At 39.2% G+C, this 22391-nt stretch overlaps 1 protein-coding gene across 2 annotated transcripts in view; it reads left to right on the forward strand.

Moving 5' to 3' along the window:
* ZFPM2 (zinc finger protein, FOG family member 2) overlaps positions 1-22391 on the forward strand; it is a 542561-nt gene that overhangs the window by 95361 nt on the left and 424809 nt on the right. For both annotated transcript variants that reach the window (XM_089655914.1, XM_089655913.1), the window contains exon 2: positions 12108-12266. In XM_089655914.1, coding sequence (XP_089512040.1) covers positions 12108-12266 — 159 coding nt within the window. The remainder of the gene's footprint in view (positions 1-12107; positions 12267-22391) is intronic.

Raw genomic sequence — 22391 nt, forward strand, 5'->3', positions numbered from 1 at the left:
AATTGTTAATTGCAATAGTGTGTACAACAGTCACAACTTAAATGATCTCTTAGATTATCCATAGGGAGCATGTTACGAGCAATTATGGACTGGATTCCCAATTACAAACCTGGGCAACCTCAATCTAGAGAAGCATAGCCTGTGAAATGGTTTCCAGTAAAGGTTCCATAAACAGCATTGGGATTGCAGGATTATTATTTGAACCACCAAATGCTAATAGTGAGAAAACCAAGAGAATACCATAGATTGTTCAATATTTTTTGAGTCACTTCAATATTGGCATTCAAGTCAAGTCTGTCCAATCTGTGGAGAACAACCTAATTCAGGAATTTAGGCAATGGAGAATCAAAATAACTGTTTCTGCAAAAAACTCTGCAGGAATATATAGGCGAATCCAACTATTCATAACCATGTTTTCAGCTGATTTGCTAATCTAATAGCTCATCACTTTACTAAAGCGTTCTGCAGGCTGTCATATGCAAAAAGTGAGAACATATTCTGTTTGCAAGCAAAAGTAATTTCTGGAGTGTAGTGAGTCTGAACACACACCTTCTAAATCCACAGTATACATTACCTGTTTTTTTTCTATTCATAGTTCAAGTTACTTTGCCCTACCTCCAATATATGAATTCTTCTTTGTGTAGACCAGGGTTTCTCAACCAGGGTTCCTCTCGAAGGTCCCTAGTGGTTCCTTGAGAAATGAGCAACTTCTCTGGCAAAAAAGTTCCCATTGACACCACTGATCTTTTTAGCTATCAGTAAGGGGGTAATTCATCCTACTGACCACTAGTGTAAGAAGCATTCTTCCCACTGATCATCATGCTAATGTATCATGAGTTGTACATATAGTCATTTGTAGCAGGGATTCCATGAGACCGGAAAGTTATTTCTAGGGTTCCTCTGTGTTGGAAAGGTTGAGAAAGGCTGACGTAGACACTGGAGAAAGAGCACAACAAAGCAAATGCTGCATCATGACACTTTTACTTAGTGTACAAAGATGGAATTTCATCTAACTTTAACTCATTTTACACCTGAAGACACTACAGTGGTCGAAATTCTTTCTTTGTTTTATAGTAGGTACACCCCTGCAGAGAACAGTACATTAATGATGGCCTATAACAGGAGCAGCATGGACGATATTTCAAAGTCCATATTTCAAAAAGGTCTGAATGTTTCATATTAAAGTCCAGTTTTGGTCTTTACAAAAAGCCAAGCTCAGGTGTCTTTTGACTCTACCAATCAGCTGTGCTCTCTTTAAATTTCCAGTTTTGCCCCTAGGTTTGTCAAAAGAAATCCAGACTTTGCAAATGTTGCTATTTGGTGCATCCCTCTTAACCTGCTGTGTGGGATGTTGGCTCATGAAAAGTCTAAAGCCTATTTGTCTTCCTCTTCCTGTCATTCAATATATACTGTTTTATAGAGATATTTATGAGTTAATTAAAGGCTTGGCCTGAGAAGAAGACATTTACTGGGAGTGTATTATTTTTCTTTTATTTATTATGTTTCCTAAAGCAGGCCAATCAGAACAGCGACTACTAAACTTAGGGGTAGCTGATAGTAAAAGCTGTCAACACTCACTTTTTACTTTAGGTTTTGTCCCTCCAGAACTGCCTGGATTTCCCTTAAGTATCATAACTTCCTCGTATTGCAGATTAGGCACGTCCCTTACCCCATCCCACAATACATACCCTGCCTAAGCAAACTTTTTTGCAGGTCTAATCATTGTGTTATGGGGAGAATTGGGTGTGCTTATTATTTTGCAAACTTGAGAAAGTGTCTATTTTCAAAGCCCTTTCGAGTGGCTCCAAGCCACACTGGTGAAGCAAAAGGTGTACGATGACAGCTAAGGCTGTTAGTTTTTAGTGACTATGTCACTAAGAACAATACTTTAAAAGATGTTTTCCTACAAGGAATATAGTAGATTACTTCTCTTGTCACCCCTGCACCAGGGGCGGACTGACAACTCATGGGGCCCCCGGGCAATAGGGGATCATGGGGCCCCTGTGTCCTTGCCCAAACTCAAAAAAGGCTATGAAAAAGGTACCAGGGGCATCTCATGGGGCCCCCTACTGACCCCGGGCCCTTCGGGCAGTGCCCGAGTTTCCAAATGGTCAGTCCGCCCCTGCCCTGCACTGCCAATTGCTGTTGTATTGAAAGAAAAAAAAGCTGCTAAAATCAACACTTCAGCGCCAGATTTATGGTCACTTGTTTTTTTGCAGAATAACTTTTTTAGTTTATTTTATGGACTTGAAACTACTATCAGGCATGCCAAGCCTGATTGTAATTTCAGTTTGTTTAGTGTTTTCTACACCCTTCGGTTTTTTTTCATGACTTATTTATTTATTCATGTACCATTTTTGTTTCTGTGTAGCTGTCATAGAGATATCTACAGATGTGTTTTTTTCTTTTATGTATTTGTGAACTTGCATTTTATAGCCCTTAGTGGCTGACCTCTAGTCATTTGATTATAGGAGTTTGTTTGGATATGGGCGTTAAGGGCAAATATCCTTTTTTTTTCCTTAAGCCCTGAATATCGGACGGATGATCGCCTGGGTTTTTTGCATGCTAGTCTCATATCAAAAATGAAGAGGTTACTAAAGTTATGAAAATTCTTTAACGACGGAATAAACATTCTAAAGAATGTAATGTATTTGCATTGTATTTTCGGATCACTACTGTACTGGTTAAACGAAAATCATACGATCCAGTAGTGTACAATAAAAATTATAGTGCTTGTCCCTTCTATTTTTTTCGGACGATTGCTGTGTACTAATGATCAGATTATCATACAATCGCTTTAAAGCAGAATTTTCCATACAATATTCTGATCATGTATACTGGGCATTAGTGTGTCTTTTTAGAGCCCATTGAGGCTGCCTTTTATCAATCCCCTTATATTGGAAAAGAGCGCCAAGGGCAATTGGTTTGTTTCATTTTTTGGACCTTGGTTTTTCCCAAAATGCTAAATGGTAAATGTCCCTCTGTATTGTATTTTGAATAATAAACATACTTATAAGTCCTTTGTATCCAATATTGTCCTCTTTTCTGCCTTGAATATCATAGTGTAGGTGTTCCACATCACCTTTCTTGTTTTTTATCAATGGAAACCAGCTGGATTCTTGCAGTTGGCCCCCTGATGAAACATTCACAATCTCTCTTCTATCTCTTATAGCCACAGGATCACAATATCATGCAAATTCTTTGTTTGTGGAACTATAGCCCCCTGGAATACATGACATAGATATCCAAGGAGGCTGCAGGAGGTGTATGTGTACATCATACTTGCCTAGGTTAGGGAAAGTGGAAGAATGAGGTTGCAGCTACAATGTATAAGATTATATTTTTATTTTAAGACTATAAAAAATAGGTATTTGTCATTCACAAAATGAAAAAACTGTTGGAGTTTTATTGAGGAGGAGTGGGAGAAAATTTTAAGGGCTTCTTTGAAACATAAGCATCCAATTACTCTTCTTGGTTTATAGGTGTGACAGTTTAAAAGAACAGTTTTCTGTAAGCATTTAGCCAAAGATTTTTCCCTTTGGTTGCATTAAAACCCATGCTTCACTCTCATTTCTTGTTTATTCACTAAAAAAAAAATTAAAAAAAAAGGATCTGTGTCATAAAAGATTTTAAACGAAGGGTTGCTCTTTCTATAAAATGTCACAGGCATTTTGGCCAACTCAAAAGAAGGCCAAAAAGTCTTAATAAAAGCTTCTTCTCTCACAATAACAAAGATAAAAAAAAGTTAAGAGTGTACGTGAAAATGAAAGCAGCAAGGTCTTTGAAAAATTTATACACCAGTAGAATTAATACTGTCATACAGCACCGTGTCAAAAGACCCAACAGAGGAGAATATTAATCCATTTAAAAAAAATATCAAAGGTTTCCGTCTTTGAGTGTAAAGAAACAATTTGAATAATTTTTGACCCTTCCTGCCGAAGTCGGTGGGTCAAATTGAACCTACTATTAAAATTCTGTAATATCTTCCTTTCGTTAGCATTTCAAAACGCAATTTAAATATTCACAGAGCTCTTTTTAATAAACTTAACAATTTAAATATTCACAGAGGCGCCGCTTTTTTTTTTTTTTTTAATAAACTTAACAAAATTCAGGTAATTTTCTTCAACTTTCTTGATTGAAGGAAGGCAGTAGGTGCAGATATAAAATAGATGTACAGCTACGAGCAAAAGAAATCAATTATATATAAGAAATAACATAACACATGGAAAGAAATTAATCAAAATTTTCTAGTCTATGATTCTCTACTCTGCTACCTGGAGGCTAGGAATGTAAATGAAAAAAAGCAACATTCTCCTGGTGATAAGAGAAAAATTAATAAAAAAAATATTTCCATCCTACAAGATCCCCTGATGCAACTCCTGTTAAAGTGACTGAGTGGCTGCAGGAGGAACTTAACTCATTTAAAATAGATTTTTAGAAGCTAGAGAAATAGCACTTTTATTCTTGCTGTTAAGCTCAATTACATAAGGCTTATGTGGTCTTGCAATGGCCACAGAACTAACAAACCTTCATTAAAGTGCTCTGTGGGATGTACAAGAGCCTTGCTTGTGAAGAACTGTCTTAGAGTTTTCTTCGTTAAGTATCTCTAAGAAGGTTTCCAGGTAGAGCTTCAGGAGACTGTGTGGCAGGCTAGTTTTAGCAGATAAGACTTAAAGTGTTATTCCACCTTGTTTGTGGTAATTAAAAAAAAAACCCTGCAATCTGGGATATGTGGATCCAATACAACAGAAAACGTCAGTCCTGCACGTTTTCTGAAGAATTTCAAAGCACATCTAAAGACAACTATTTTTTTAGTTAGTTTTATGAAAATAAGTAAATCTAAACTTAATCACAATCAAAAAAATCTAATGTCATTTTAATATTTTATTGCCATTTCAAAAGTTGTTTTCAATTTCTTTTAATCTACTGCATTTATTAAAATAGAACCTTGTGGTCTTGCCATGAAGGTCTATGCTCAGGCACTTCCTAATATAGGTGACAACTGTTTCCTAACTGTGCACCTGATTGTTACCCTATCATTCTTAATGGTAATACATCTTGCTCTTGCATCGTTCATCAGGAAGATCTACTTTCATATTATATTATCTAGCATTTTCCACTCATTCACAATCAGGTAATTTAGAGCTGTGTTTCTAAATGTTTTTTTAGTACATTGTGCAACTGCTTTATGTCACTTTGTGTTTACCACCTTCTTGAGTGTTGCCTTATACCAGATACCCTGCAATGCTGAAATATTTACTGCCCAAGATGTTCAATATGTATTTATATTTCCCAAATGGTCTCTGGTTCAGACACTATGGGGTTTATTTACTAAAGCTGGAGAGTGCAAAATCAGACTCACTTCTGCATAGAAACCAATCAGCTTCCAGGTTTCATTGCCAAAGCTTCATTGAACAAGCTGAGGTTAGAAGCTGATTGGTTTCTATGCAGAAGGGAGTCTGATTTTGGACTCTCCAGCTTTAGTAAATAAACCCCTATGGTACTTCAACATACTTGGTTTATGCATCTGATTTGTTAGTTACTAGATTTTTCCCTGTTTTTTTTAATTATTAATTTAAGATATGCCCCTTAAATTACTATCCCTGGGGCATATGCCCTGTTGGTTGATAGCAAACATAAAGCAAAGCTTAATACCAAGCTTGACTTCCATCAATTGCTGTCTTCAAAGTAGACTAGACTTATAGGTAGGCAGAAAAATATAATGCTTACAAGTGAAAGCCGATTTTTCACTTTTTTTAAGTAATTAATTCAACCCTATTTAATAAAAGCACAGATATCTGTGATGTACATTAAAAATCACTAGAGAACAGCTTCCAATGGGCAGTTTCTTGAAACTGGTATTTTGATTGGCTGTCATTGGTTACTGCATATTGCAGTGCTTTGTTCTGTGTTGGTAAATAAACTCATACTGCTAAAAATTACTAAGACTCCTTGATCATTTATGGTTTCAGTTTGCAGGTATTAAAAATGTTGGTGTTCACTTTTAAAGTTGGAAGAACAAAATGATCAAACTCAGCTTACATTAAAGCACTATAAATACATGAATGAATAGCTGTAGTGAAGCAGCTGGTGCAACAGGACTACATTGATGACATCACGAGTTAAATCCACAATGTATTTAACTAGTTAGCTTCACCTCTCCTTGTTCTGATTACATCTGCTGAAATCTCTGTTCTTTGTGGAATGGGAAGGTCAATGTACCAATTTGGTGTCTCCCGCCCATTATTCTTCTATGCATCCATAGTCAGAGCACTATCTTCCTTTGTATATTTAATCTAAGGGACCTGTTTATAAAACCAGTAGTGTGGCCTTACCACTGTCTTAAAAATAAAAGGACTCCATACTTATAGATCACAATAATGTATTTTAAAATTAAAATTTGAAAGTAAGTGTAACACTATTCCTCTAGATGGGGGAGAAACTGAAAAGAGAGAAACTAAAAGTCAGGGGGAATGCCCAGCTACATGACCTCTCTGTTGCAGAGAGAGACCTCCCTAAAATACTGCAGGCTGTACACTGCACCATGGATGGAGAATAAAATGAAGACTGCATTGTACAGTTACATTGAGGAATGCCTAGTACCTCCCTCATTGGCACCACCATATTTGAAAGTCCGGCGCATGTGCAGATGTGCCAGAGGGCTTCATCTCGCTCTAGGACCTGGCAGAGACAAGCAGCACGTCCATGCATGTGCCAAGTTTTCCAGTCCATGTGCAGAAACTAGCTATTTGGGACCTCCATAACATCTTTGGGCATGGAAACATAGAGACTAACGCAGATGTGCCAAAGTCTCTGTCAGGCAAACCTTCCTCCTGAACAAAATCTCATAAGGGTATGCGCTAAATATATATATATATATCTATATGTATATCACCATATATTAAGTGTCCAAAAATAAAATAGTGTCCAAAAAATAAACTCAAAATATTCTCTGTGACTTCATAACACTGTGAATAATCCACCACCAAATGAATTGAATAAACTCACCAGAGCTATATGCTGATCAAATTATAAACCAGCAATAACGCTTGTGCTCTGGGAGCGGTGAATAAACGATGTCCAGATATTAGATGTGGTAATTCTTACTCACGTCCAGGTAATCAATAATGGTGAATCAGTATGAGGAATAACGTATCACTACCAAGAGCAATACTCTGCAGCCAAGGATTTTCTGATGAAGCTCTCCATTTAATTCCATACCTCCAGATATGTATGAATCACACTCAGGGACAAAGAAAAAAACATAATGGTGCAGTATGTTTAAAACATACGAAAAATTTAATAAAAGCTCAAGCAACTCACAGGCAAGGTGTCCAGACAGACACCAGCTTAATCAGCAATGCACAGCAATAAGATGAGAACAATCCTCGCTCACCGCGGATCACCTCCGACAAACACTAGGAAAAGAACGTTCTGACGTCAACATCGAGTAGGCCATGCCCAACGCGTTTCGTCGCCACGACGTCACAGAGAATATTTTGAGTTTACATGTATTTACATTTATTTAAAAAAGAGTTTGGCGCTTTTTCTTTTTATTTTTGTAAACCTTCCTCCTGCCTGCAACAGACTGATAACATAATTTCAGACTCAAGATAGATTTTTAGTGCTAAGGCTCCATGCACACTAACATTTTTTTAAGCTCCTAGAAGCTAAATAATGTTATCCATGTGTTCATGCACACTATTTTAGGCTAGTGGCATTTTCCAAGCTTCAGCGTTTAGGAGCAGAAAAAAAATAGTATTTGTAGAGTTTTTGGGAGGGTTTTCCTAGCAGAAGAAAATGCTGAAACGCTAAAAAAATGCTCCTAACAGCTTTTTTCTTTCTTTTTCTTCCTTCATGTACTTTAAAAATGCTATTAAAATGCTAACGGTCTTAGAAGCTAAATAGTGCTATCCTATGTGTTCAAGCACATTATTTTAGGCTAGTAGCGTTTTCCAAGCTTCAGCATTTAGATGCCAAGAAAAAATAGTTTTTGTGGAGTTTTTGGGAGGGTTTTTCTAGCAGAAAAAAATGCTGAAACGCTAAAAAAATGCTCTTAACAGCTTTTTTCTTGCTTTTTTTTTCCTTCATGTACTGTAAAAATGCTATTAAAATGCTAATGCTCCTAACTGCTCCTATCCGTTTCTAAATGCTACTTTTTATCCAGTGTTTTCTCCAGTGTTTTTTGAACTTTAGAAGAAAAACACTAGTGTGCATGGAGCCATAAGGTAGATTTTTTTAAGACTGATAGTGTTTGTTGTATGTTGTGATATGTCAGTAACGTATTAATGTGGATTTATACAGAACTAAAAGGTCCACTTTCTCATCCAAATAATTGGCTGCATAACTGAGATGGTCAACTCCAGCCAAGGTTTATTGCAATGACAGTACTCCACACATGGAGTTGTGTACTATCATTGCAGAAAACCTTGGTTGGAGTTGAACGTCCTCGATGTGTGGCCCAGTTATTTGGATAGCAGTGGAGAAAGAGTGGACTCTGAGGCTTTGGCACCTGGATGATTGCCGGGAATCGAAGAGAAAGAAGGCTGGCCTGTGAGTGGTGAAAGAGGTTGGGTTCCCCCAGTTTAAGTGCCTGCATCTATGTCATGATTGTAAGTCTAATTTCTGATAAAACAAATTCAAAGCAAAAAGTGACTAACTTATCTAATGTTTACACGCTTTATTAGGCTTCTTTCTGATCTCTAATCTGTATTAAAGTTCCCCTCTCAGTATTCTTTGAAGCTTGAACAATTTGTGAATTTGTGCTCCTAATGTTCCATTCAGTTCCATGCAGGGGCGGACTGACCATTTGGAAACTCGGGCACTGCCCGAGGGCCCGGGGTCAGTAGGGGGCCCCATGAGCTGCCCCTGGTACCTTTTTCATAGGCATTTTTGAGTTTGGGCAAGGACACAGGGGCCCCATGATCCCCTATTGCCTGGGGGCCCCATGAGTTGTCAGTCCACCCCTGGTGCCATGTATTGCTCCCACCCATCTATACATTGGTACTTTTTGTCCCTCTTAAGTGACGAAAATCATCCCGCGCGATAACAAGCCTCTCTGAAAATTGAAGGATCTCATTATCTTATTGTAGGAGGTCACAGAATTTCCGATTATAGCAAGTAATGCTGGAAATTCAGAGATGGCTTTAATTGGACTGTGTATGGCCTCTTAGTAGTTAGCCATGGACAAAAAATGGCAGATAGAAGATCAGAATGCTGAGAGAACAATCTTTTTATAAACATGCATGAATAAAAAAAATACACCTTGTAATGGCCTTATCTCAAGGAAACAAGAGTGGATTGTAGAGCGATGATCCACTCAGAATTACATTTTTATTCCACTTGCAATGGTTGGCCGGGGATCTCTGCTGATGTTGCAATTTGATTGTTTTACCAAAGGCAAATAGGCTATTCACTTTGGCAAGACAATTTTCACTTAGTTTAGGGAAGGCGGTGCAAAATCACTTTGAAAATAATATCCAATAAAAAGAAAAACATTATATTTGCTTGCACATGATTGGATGATGGTAGTCAGCAGAACTTCACCTCATTCAGTAAGCAAAGGGAAAATTCCTTGCAAAATGAACTGCCTATTTGTTTTTAGTAAATCAACCCCAATGTGTCCAAAGACAGGTTGTTATTGGAAGGACAGGACAATGGCCATCATAAGTCTATAGGTAGCCTAAATTATTGTAAAAATGATTTAAGTATTAAAACAAACCTATGCTGAGAGAAACACAGTGCAACCATTGTGAATATCACAAGTTTCAGCATTGGTTTCCCTCATTCCTTAAATGGTATGCAGTAGGATTGGCATGGTGCAAACAACCTCCATTTTTACAAGTATACCTTAATTCCTGTTACAGCAGCTGTACAGGGAGTCTGCATATGCTTCATACACAACGCACTGAGGCTGGTTCATGCTACAATTTCTGTATTCTGAATGCATTTCTGCAGGCACTTTTTTTTAGGTGTTCCGGAGTGTTTTTGATGCATTCCAAAGTGTTTCTCTTCTCTTTTTTTCTTCATCCCAGTTCAGGCCATGTGTGTTTCATTTTTTGTTGTAACACTTTCAAGTGCGATTTGGTGCATTTGGTGTTTTGCTGCGTTTCAGATGTGTTCAGTGCAGAAAAAATGCAGCAGGTTCTACTTTTCATCAATATATAAAAAATATAAGCAGCACTCCAAACTTGGTTCTTCTTTCTATATTTAAAATGCCAAAAAAGAAAGGAACTGCATATATTGTTGTCTTCACCCAAAACCACCTTCCTTGATGCGTTTCACAACTGCTGGCTTGCTCACAAGGATAGGGTAAGATATCCCCTATCCTTGTGAGCAAGCCAGCAGTGGTGAAATGCATCAAGGAAGGTGGCTTCAGGTGGAGACAACAATGTGCAGTTTATTTATTTTTTGAAAAATTAAATACAGAAAGAAGAACGAAGTTTCGGAGTGCAACTTATATTATTTTTACTTTGATTAAGAGTGGAGATGGGATGTGGCAGCCAGCGCCTGGATCATCCATGTCGGATGAAAGGAGCAAGTCTGGAGCAGAGATATCGGTTTGAGTATATTCTACTTCTGTTGACTAAACTGGAATGCACTGCACTGGTATGAACTAAGGACATTGGAATACATGGAAAACACTGTGCATGTTTTTTTGATTCAGATTAAAACTGCACTGGACTGCATCTGGTGTGAGCCAGCCTATAGAAAAGCTGTACAGTCAGCAGCACGTGTGTAGTCACTCTGCCTGGACCCAATGTGGCTGCCTACAGCCACCCATTATGATGAAATGGAAAATGCTGGTATGCGCTGGTACACCAGACTTGCATAAGGCACCCAAGCAGGAATGTATGCTCCGAACACATACTATCTGCTGTGCAGCGATGTTTATGAAGCCTATAACTGTGCAGTCCAATAGACACTAGAATAAGTGCCTCAGAAATCAGCACTCCCTTTTTTCCTCTAAAAATCAAGTCTTTGCAAGAACGCTTTTGATGAGAGGAGTGGCTGTTACTCCGCTCTACCAGCACAGAACACTGCAGAGTAACAGCAGGAAGCAGCATTTTCACAGACAGAAATCTAGTATTTTAAAACAATTCAAAGCAAAAAAGTCATCAAGCTGTCACATACAGTGAAGGAAATAAGTATTTGATCCCCTACTGATTTTGAATGTTTGCCCACTCACAAAGAAATGATCAGTCTAAAAATCGAATGGTAGGTATATTGTAACACTGAGAGACAGAATAGCAACAAACAATTCAAAAGAAATGCATGTCTAACAAATTATGCACTGATTTGCATGTTCATGAGGGAAATAAGTATTTGTTCCCTCATCATTCAGCAGGATTTCTGACTACCAGGTGTCTTTCATACAGATAACAAGCTGAGATTAGAAGCAGTCTTTTAAAGGGAGTGCTGCTAATCTCATTTTGACACCTGTATAAAAGACACCTATCCACAGGAGCAATCAATCAGATTCCAAACTTTCCACCATGGCAAAGACCAAAGAGCTGTCCAAGGATATCAGGGACAAGATTGTAGACCTACACAAGGCTGGACTGGGCTAACAAACTATCGCCAAGCAGCTTGGTGAGAAGGTCAGAACTGTCAGTCTGATTATTTCTTTGTGAGCGGGCAAACATTCAAAATCAACAGGGGATCAAATACTTATTTCCTTCACTGTAATTGAAAGAGGCTGTGCTGATGAGAGGTCTTCCCTTACACCTCCTCTCCTATAACCTCTGGTGTTGGTGATAGGATATAGCAGGACAAAGAGTGGCACGGGTTCATGTGCCAGATCCTGGCTAGGCAACATTCTGGATACTGCTGAGATGCTGTGGTGGTGTCACAGAATTGTAAAGAGCTAAAAAGGTGTGAGACTTCAACTGGGTTTTAGTATTGACCTGTTTTAGATTGAAGGACCTATGATGAGTGCCATCTGACCGACTCCCTATCTAGTTATATTTCTAAAGTGTGGCTTACATTATCATATAAGCTACGGATATATAGATATATTGTATTTGGAGTTTGTTGACCATTAAACTTGGTAACATTGTTAATCTTGTACTTTGCGGATCTGAACTTAGCTGTATATTTGTTTTTAGGTCCACTGGAGGATGCTATAGAGGATGAAGAGGAAGACTGTTTGTCTGAGGAGAATGACAATGTATCTAAAGAAGATTTTCCTCTAGAAGAAAGTTTTACTTCGGAGTTTGAGCCGGAGAACATGACCTGTGAAGATGTGGAATATTTCTGCAATAAAGGTAGTTTTTCTAACTTGTGACACATCATTAGTGCATTTGGCCCTTGCTTCAAAGTGTATCTCCATCCAGAATGTTTCAGTTTTGGATAGGTTGGACAAGGATTATAACTAGAGATGAGCGAATCGAATTTGGCGAAGTGGAATTCAATTCGAATATTAGGAAAAATTCGATTCGCATCGAATCCGAATTTTAGCAAACTTCGGATGCACGAATCGAATTTTCCCCGATCAGCCGGCAAAAGTGTCACTGCAGAGAGCTCCGCTATTTCTGACAGTTCTCTGACAGTTCTGACAGTTCATTTACAGCGGTTGAAACATTGTATCTATTTGTTCCCATTTAGGATACAGATGTTTTTATTCGGAAATAAATAGATACAATGTTTCAACCGCTGTAAATGAACTGTCAGAACTGTCAGAGAACTGTCAGAAATAGCGGAGCTCTCTGCAGATACACTTTTTGCTCTACTGGAATTCTTCTTCTTTTCATTATTCTTCTTTTCATTCTTCTTCTTCTTCTTTTCATTCTTCTTTTCATTCTTCTTCTTCTTCTTTTCATTATTCTTCTTCTTCTTTTCATTCTTCTTCTTTTCATTCTTCTTCTTCTTCTTTTCATTCTTCTTCTTCTTTTCATTCTTCTTCTTCTTCTTTTCATTCTTCTTTTCATTCTTCTTCTTCTTCTTTTCATTCTTCTTCTTCTTCTTTTCATTCTTCTTTTCATTCTTCTTCTTCTTCTTCTTCTTCTTCTTCTTCTTCTTCTTCTTCGTCGTGCCCCGTGACTGCCCAAATGAGTGAAGTGTGCGGTGATTCTAAGATCGACGGCACTCATCTGCATGTCATACTGACTGACAGTATTATTTCTCTTCCCCAGCAGACTCCAAGGGCATTTAAATTAAAGGTACAGTGTTCTGCACTAATATAAAGGCTCTCTGAAGCCTAGAAACCCTTTAAATAAGTTAAATTCGCGGCGAATAAATTCGCATCGAACCGAATTTCTCCCGCAAATTCGGCGAATCAGCCGAATCAAATTTTTGAATAATTCGCTCATCTCTAATTTTAACCTTTGTCACATTTATGGTTGTCTGTTTTTCTGTTGAGGTGATCTCACCTCTCTTCCTTCTTCTTTGACCACTGTCATTGGAACAGAACGTTGGTGGCGTCTCCTCAGTGGTGGCACAGAAAACTGTGACAACTTAATTGAGGTTCTTCCACTTCCCCTTTCTAATGAAAACAATATTTTTATTTCTGTATGTGCCCTTGGTGGAGAGGATTTTTGTTGTTTTATATTTCATCATCCCATTGACAGCAATGAAAAAAAAAGTTTTGCTTGCTTTCTGTAATGGAAGAGATACGTATGTCCACCACTCTGATTGCTCATGTTTCTCACATTTTTACCATCTCCACCAGGATTAGACACTCCTAGGAATGTTGCATAACTGTGTCCCCTGGGGTGTGTTTTTGCTGTGGTTTCTTCCTCTGACCCTTAGGTCAGTATAGGACTTAGCAGTGCTGTATGGTTTGGAGGAAGGTACCAGCACATCGCAAGTGACACATACAACTGACACCTCTGGAAGAGGACACCGATAGAGGCTGCAGCACTGAGGGAAGGTAGCAAAGGTAAAGGACATGAGTCATACTACTTCTTCTGTTGCAGGGAACTGATTTGTTTAGAGACTGGTAGGGCCTCTTTAAACGATTATTTCACCTTTAGTTACATGTTACACCTGAATTTAGTGTTATTACATGTTACTAAAGAGCACCTGCCTGCATGCCCTAAGACAGTGGGCAAAGGACCTTCTCCCTGCACCCGCAGTCACAATTTAAAAACCCACACAGCCACATCATTCATTCACAGAGTTCTGTGAATGAATGAACTACAAGTCCTGTCTGCCACTGTGGTAGACAGCTTGTGGTTTTCAATGAACTGCAAGGGCACTGATGAGCACCCTCGTAGTTCATGGACACTTCCTACAGCTTTCAAACAGAAAGCCTGTACAAATATGGGCTGAAAGCTGTAGGCAGTGTTTGTTGGAGCGTGACATTGAACCCCCAATCTGCTGATCGTGGGTGCAATGCTCTGCAGGCTTCTTAAAAAAAAAATAATGCACGTTTTTTATCTGCAAAAATATGTGCATTTATAATTTTTTTAAAAAGTGAACTTTGAAGCTTAACTCCAGGCAGATAGCTAAATACACAGATAAGATATATAAGGGAGCTGTTTTTACCTTCTAAACTTTTGTATTTCCATCCATTCAGACCTGAGATTTGTACAGTTTTTCTGGCAGGGGAGGAGACCTGATTATTTTTTGATGCAATACAGTATCACTCACAGATCTTGTCACAGTCCCGTCCTATGACTGGGCAGTGAAAGGAGAAGCAGCAGACTGAAAAACTCATGTCACTGTCACTCTGCTCTCTCACCCTAGCAGCATGCTGTATGACTGTAACACACCTGATTGTCTTTCTGTTTCTTCCCCCTCCACTGAGTTCTGCTGTACAGGGACTGGAAGAGGCTGATACCAGGTCACATTCAGCTACTGTTTCATTTAAAAATACATTTTAAAAAGTTCACTATATATTTTCTTTAAATATTATGGCATTTTTTTAGCATTTGGGTTAAGAATTAAAGAGGAAATTAACTCTGCAAGCTGTCTAATAAGGTAGGGAAAGGGTAAAGGACTAGTCACCAGTATCGTCTGTGGTCTCCTGCAGCTGATCTTTTCCCCATTATTGATATACCATGCCTTGTTCTGCACTGTCTCTGTGTGGAGGCAGCCATCTTGGTAGAGGCATCGATTTACATCTTTAACATTTCTAAATTTTTCGTATAACAAAAAAAAAAACTTTACTTTATGAGTTCAGTTCCACTGTAAAGGTTCTGTAAGGGTTCAAGTTTAGGGGATGCTTGAGTTTTAAGGTCTTTTCACAAATGACGTGCACTGGCCCTGTGATCCTGAACAACTTGATCCTGTGACACCTGTGTCCATTCAGTTTGGTTTTGTTGTTTTTTGCATTTTCACAGTGCACTGTGGCAGATCTCTGATGGCTCTATAGGCCTTCAGATGTAAATGCAATTGTATTTGTCTATATCAGGTTACAGCTGATCTGTCACATTTATGTCAAGAACAATGGGAAAGGATGCAGTCCTTTTCTGCTTCTTTTTCTGGACCTGAACAGACTTGAACAGACTCAGAGGTAGACAGAAGAAAACAGATTTCACTTCATTTACATCCTCCTACACAGCTGCACTGAGCTTCCAGTCAGGTGTGCCTGAAAAACTGGCAGGTGGACCTGATTGGAAAGTCTGTGTGAAATGGCCCTTAGGGGCTCTTAAAGCATAGTGACAGTTAGGGAACTGTTGGATTTACACTTGTTTTGGGCACTGTAAGGCAGCCCATATATCAGTCATTTTTTTCTTTCAACCAACTGGTTGAACGAAAAAAAAAATGATCTGATTCCCCCAACCATAAATTTGATGTAGATGGGGGAATCCTTTCTGCTGAGCCTTAGGTATTCTGACAGCCGGGAGACTTCCCCACTGTCAAAATACACTGGTCGGCGCTGGGAGCTATAGTCAGCAGTACTGATTGATCAGGAAAAACTTGGCAGGGTGGTTGACTGATTGTCTTAAGTATAATAAGTTTGCCCATACATGGATCGAAATTAGTCAGATCCCTGCTGAACTGGACAAATTTTGATCAACATATGGTCGGCTTAAGTTCCATACTGAAAAATACCTTACTAGGCTGATAACACTGAAACCAAACACCTTTAAAGCGGTAGTAAAAACTCTTAATAAGGTAAAATAAAATGTGCCCTCATGAAGGTTTAAGTGATAATGCACTAGTATGCACCGCATATTAGTACATGGATTGCATCCTGTCTAAATTGTCCATAGTATGTGTATGTATGAATGTGAGTTAGGGACCTTAGATTGTACACCCCTTGCAGGTTAGGGACTGATGTGAATGTACAATACATATGTAAAGCGCTGCGTAAATTGACGGATCTATATAGGTACCTGTAATTATAATAATTATGAAACACAAGATATCTGAGGTGGCTACCTCACTGGTGGGTACCCTGGTACAATTGTCTTTACAGACCTGTCTATTGGGGGCTCATATCCCGGGGGTCTCTGATGCCACTATGAGATTAATACATACTATATGTATTGCCACTTTATGGTCTATTGCCTTACATTGGAGGTAAATTCTGTACCCTTGGCGTCCGTTTTACACAGAATAGATGCTGTAATGCTCATGGAATGTATTCATTATACCCTACTGGATAAGATGCACTTATTTGATAAAAATGGGAGTCATGGAGGGATTATAGACATTTATTGCATAATTAACAACATCCCCACTGAAAATTGACTGGCATATACTGTTGATGGATATATCATTCAATCTACCTTATCATCAATGTATTTCATGTACTTGCAACCTACTCTTTTCTATTTCTTCTCTTTCTTACATTAATATATTTTTCTGTATTGAACTTTTCAAAAGTGCCTTGTTTCTGCTGTATGTATCATTTGTAAATGTACTGTTGTTTTACAGTCTACTTTCGTACAATAAAATTGTTTGTAAACAAAAAAAATAATTATGAAACACCAACCAACGGAGCCTTCCAGCACTGGACTGTCATGGCTCTCTCTGGTTCCTGACTCTTTCCCGTTAACCCGGTCTTCTTTCCAGGTTTCAAATCTTCAGCCACTTGTATGGCCGGGCTGCGGTGACATCACTTCCGTGCATGCTCACGGAAGTCACTTTGCTGCAACACAGAGAGCGGGCTGTAAATTCGGTCTGAGCTGCGTATGCACAACTCAGGTCACATTACTGCTGACAGGCAGGGGGGGACATCAATGACAGGAGAGACCAGCGTATTTTGTAATGCTTAAGTTTACTACCACGTTTAAAAAAAACAGCAGAGGAATGCTGAGGGGTATCAAAAATGTTTAATTATCACTGTGTTGCCAACTGTTAGATGCATGAGAATCTCATTAATCATTATTTATTTTTACATATTATAGTATTTTTTAATAGGGTGTGATGCATTATGGTAATTTAGTGGAGTTCTTTTAAAGACATGAATAGAGAGAAATGAATAAATGGAAAGGGGCTCCATCTTTTGATGTTAGCAAACACCAAGCAAATTCTTTTTTGTAAGTTAATGCTATTAGTAAGGGTGCTTAAATAAATAAATAAAAGGGCGTACTTAGAAGAAAAACCAATTTGACATTGTAGTTTACCTTGCTGCAGGAGATGTTTGTGCAAATCGCCTATAAGCTTATTGACCTGAGTCTTTGACTCCTGGTTATGTCTAGAATGAGGACACTGATAGATCACTGATAGAGCTGATTGAACAGCCCCTGTGCGAATGGCTGGTGGACCCGTCCTGCTGGCTGGACATTATCTCTTCTGCCCGGCTTTGTCATTTTCTCGGTCCAATACACCAGCCTATCATTTAAGTTCACTTCTCCTGACATGCTCTGTATTCATATTTTAATAGATTTACAGCAACTCTGCACTTTGATCATTCAGTGTGAAGTAAGGGGCTCGCTTCAGATGACAAAGTTAAAGCCAAGCTCCAGACAAAAATCGTTTTACTTGTTTTTGAAAGAGTAGGAAAGAGTTACAATTCTGCCAGGTTTGTATTTCTGATTGTGACCCCATTGGGGAGGTTTTCTCTTGCTTTCTGTCCTGTGACACCCTTGCAATATATGAAGAATGTGGTTGTCAAAAAGGAAAGAACAAGCAGCAATAAGGACATTTTCAGAAGTTCTAACCTTTCCCAGCTCTACAAGATATGTGTTTTTATCTGTATCTGTTCTCGGAGAAATTTCCCACTGTGTCCTTTCCTGACAAAAAGTGAAGAGAGATCTCCCCAATATAGACATGGACAGCAATAAAAAAATGAAAGAGACTAACCCTTGCCCATGCCTGCCAAAACAAATAAAACATTTTAGGCTGGAGTTGGACTTTAAGGAGGATGTATTATCCATTTGCTCTCTTTCTGTCCTGGTCACCATCTAGAGCTGGAAAAAAGCTTTGTACTTCCAGGAATGGAGGTATAATCTTTACACAGCTACCCCTTAATGCATTGCTCTGCTTCTCAGCATCCAGCTACTGGATTAGAGCACTGTTTAAGGGGTGATAGGGAGGATTCTTAGACTTGTATAGGCTCAGTACAACAACCCAGCGGGGGAGCTCACCCCTCCGGGAACTTACAGTCAATGCAACAGAGAGTCAGCGGTAGTAGGCAGAGCATTTGCCAAGGGTGGTGGAATGCTCCCTGGCTGGTCTAACTCAAGAGGGAGCTTGCTGAACTGCAGACATAGGCCCTACTCCTATGGAACCTGACCTTTTTATTATTATTATTATTATTATACAGTATTTATAAAGCGCCAATAGTTCGCTCAGCGCTGTACATTACAAAGGGGGACAGAACATGTGCAAGGGAGTTTGAGCAGCGACGAAGTCCCTGCGGGTTATGTCGAGGGGGAGGAGGGATGAGGGGGTAGCTGTGTGAGAGGGGACGGGTTGAGAGGGCGTGTGAGTTGCGGCAAAGTCCTTGCAAATTGTGTCAATCTTGTTTTTGAAGTGATTGGCAATCTCAAGGGTGGTGAGTGAGGTGCTGGGTAGAGGTGGGGGTGGGGAGAGTAGAGAGTTGAAGGTGGAGAAGAGTCGGCGAGGGTTGGAGGAGAGGGTCTTGATGAGGGTCAGGAAGTAGGCTTGTTTGGCTGCGTGGAGGGAGGAGGTGTAGGTGCGGAAGGCAGATTTGTAAGGGTGGTCCTTACCACTAGTGCTGTCCCTGACTGGTGGGTATGCTCACCCTACACTAGCCACATCGCAAATGTGTGCCAAAACTTGGGGGCAAGGGCTTAAAAAGACTCTGCATGACCCAAGATGACTGCGGGGGGTCACCTGGATGCAACGTAGCCAACCGGAACGCTGCTCAAGGGAATCATAGAGAAACCAAATTTCTCTTGACTTCGTCTTCCAGCTGTACTGCTGCTCCAAATGAGCGCCACCTACAGTGGAGAAACAAGACTGCACCTGTCTACAGACAGACAGGTAAGGCAGGCGGGGAGACAAGGAATTGCATGAAATGAAATACTGCATTGCACACCTGTAACGGTAAAATACAGTTGCCTTACATGTGTATTGATTTCGATATGTATTTAGCTCTTTGGTTAAAGTTTTCTTTAAATACTGGAATGGTATTTTTTTGTTTTTTTGCATGAGTCAACAAATATTTTAGGAAACTTTAGACATCTATAGCTCCTGTACACAAGGCTTAGGAAGAAAAACAAGGCTTGGTTATTAAACATTGTGTTGTTCAGCTTCTTAAAATAAACTATAAACTTTCAAACTATAGCCATTCCTTGTACAAAAAAAATCATTTTTGCCTAAAAATGTCAAATACTTAGACACAGATAATGGCATAAAGAGGCTGGGTGTGTATTAATAAAGCGGGGAATTTGTCATTCACCAAACATTCACTGCAGATGAATCTTCCCAGTGCATGTATTTTGAATGACTGTGATCGATTCATTACCATTCACTGCTTTAGCCCTGGTTCACACTGGATGCGACTTGGCATGCGATTTGCATGCCCTGCAACATCCAAATTGCATGCCAAGTCGCACCATGTTGTCTGCAATTGTCATATCGGTGCGATTTCGACTTGGTTGACTTGGCACCAATTTCAAAAGTAGTACATGCACTACTTTTGGTGCGATTTGCATAGACATCTGTATCAGATCGCACGTGAAATCGGCAGGTCCCCGACTTTGAAATTGTGCAACTTCACTGTAAGCCACACGATTTCAAAGTCGGGTTTGATGTGAATGGAGGGTTAGTCCTCATGCACACTGGATGTTTTTACAGCTGCTGTTTTTGGCTTATGTCATTTTTTTCTACAGCCAGTAAACTCCCCAGCATGTTATCCTATGTGTCCGTGAACACATAGACTGTAATCAGTGTTTTTTGACAGGGGCATTTTTTTGGCTGGAAAAAACCCCAGAACTCGTGGGTTTCTAGAGGAGTTTTTAGCTGTAAAAACACTCTAACGCTGAAAAACGCAGCAAAACACAGTAAATCGTGGCAAACTGACATTTTTGGATTTTTTTTTAGCAACAAATTTGCTGAAAACCGCAAACACTGAAAAACATGGCAAAACGCCACTAAACACTAATGCAAAAATGCTAAAAAACACAGAAAAACACTGTGACTTTACACAGTTAACATTACCAGCGTTATTAAAATGCCCAGTGTGCATGGAGCCATATAAATATAGCACTTAGACTGATAAGGTGGTGATAATGAGCGTAGATTGTTTCACTTAACAACCAGTTCTACAGAAGAGCCGGCTTGTTTAATTAATATGAATAACTAAAAAACAGGCACATCTAAAACAGGCAGTAAAAGTGACTAAAATCCTGGATTACAGCCTGTGGGTGATTTGAATGGGTTCTTATTGTACACTAAATAGGGAATCTGATCAGAAGAGAGTGAGATGGTACTATACACTAACATGTGTATCTAAAATTGCCCATAATTATTATAAGATGTGTTGCAGATGTGCTATTGGTAACATTTTTGTCTTCAGTGTTGAGGTCCGATAATGCCATAGTATTGTAGACTGGAAATAGATGCTCCCAACACAGGGTGGTTACTGTGGGGGAACAGTAAATACTCCAAAGTGCCTCATCCTAGTATTCACTATTGCAAATGAAGGGGAAAAAAAAGCTTATGTACTTTATAGGCACTGCAACAATGATTCGGAAAATGTAACACTTTATTGAACATGCACAAACATATATAGTACATACATATATAAAATTGTAACAATTGTATATATGAATGTTCTGTATATGTTTGTGCAAATTCAATAAAGTGTAACATTTTACAAATCATTGTTGTAGTGCCTATAACGTCCATGAGCATTGAAAATGCCGTAGGACCAGAATTAGCATTTCTAGGATGGGAAAAAGAAGAGTTTCAGAAAACATATTATGACTGCCAGAAGGCGTATCACTAAATTGTGGAAACAATCAAATTTTCCTTTATTTTGTAATGTTATTGCATATTCTTAAAAGAAGTCCCTACACCTTAATTTTGTTTCTGTGGGCAATGGGGGTTCATCACCCTAAATATACCCCATACTGTATTTGATTATTGGACTACCTCATACTCTCCTTACACCTAATTCAAGTTCCACTATCAAAAACATCAAGCAGGCAGGCTTTTTATTAGAGAAGAGATGTGCAGTGTCTCTTCTGCAATAAAATGCCCCTACCTGCCTGCTCATTGCCTTCTCTGGCATGTAAACTGACCTGTGCATGCATGGTGGCTGACTCCTGGTGACGTCATCCCACACTGGATATATAGACAGCTGAAAACCAACACCCAGCAGAAGATGCAGGCGCCAGCAAGGAGCAGGGATCATTGAAGGATGGGTGAGTTTAACTTCACTTTAAGCTGATCATACAATTTAAAGCCTGCCATACATGGATTGAAATATGGCCAGTTCAGCAGGGACAGCCTGACTTTTAATCCATGTATGGGCTAGCTGGTTGTACACAGGTTGATCTATTGATCCACTTGTGTACAAACACAATTCAATTGACTTTTTTCAACCAACCTGACAGGTTTTCCCGAGCAATCAGTGTCGCAGGCTATGGCCGGAAACACTGACCATTGTATTCTGTCGGCGGGGAAGGCTCTCCGCCAACAGAATACAATAGATCGGTGGGAGTGATTCAAATGAATTATGTTTAGCTTGCCTAAGAGTTTCTTCATCCGTTGGTAAACAGTGTGAAAGGGGGAATCTCCCCTGCCTGCTAATGTATTCTAAAAGCCAACACCTGTGGCTGTCTGAATACCTAAACAGTGACTGCAGCTGACTGGATGCACCTGCTGTTCGGCTGACAATTTTTTACATGGCTCTATCAATTTTCACATCTAAGGATGTTGGGTGGAAGCATGCTTACAGGGCCACCCATGGCTTGAATTTCAGCTGGTTTATCAGCAACAGGTCAAAATTTACTCCATGTATGGCCATTTTTATTCTGTCTCTGCCTGAAAAAGGGTATTGTCCTAGGCTTCATATTTGTTTC

The sequence above is a fragment of the Staurois parvus genome, unplaced genomic scaffold (genome assembly GCF_062004578.1).
Source record: "Staurois parvus isolate SC_StPar_1 unplaced genomic scaffold, SC_StPar_1.0 ptg000876l, whole genome shotgun sequence".
NCBI classification, from domain to species: Eukaryota; Metazoa; Chordata; class Amphibia; order Anura; family Ranidae; genus Staurois; species Staurois parvus.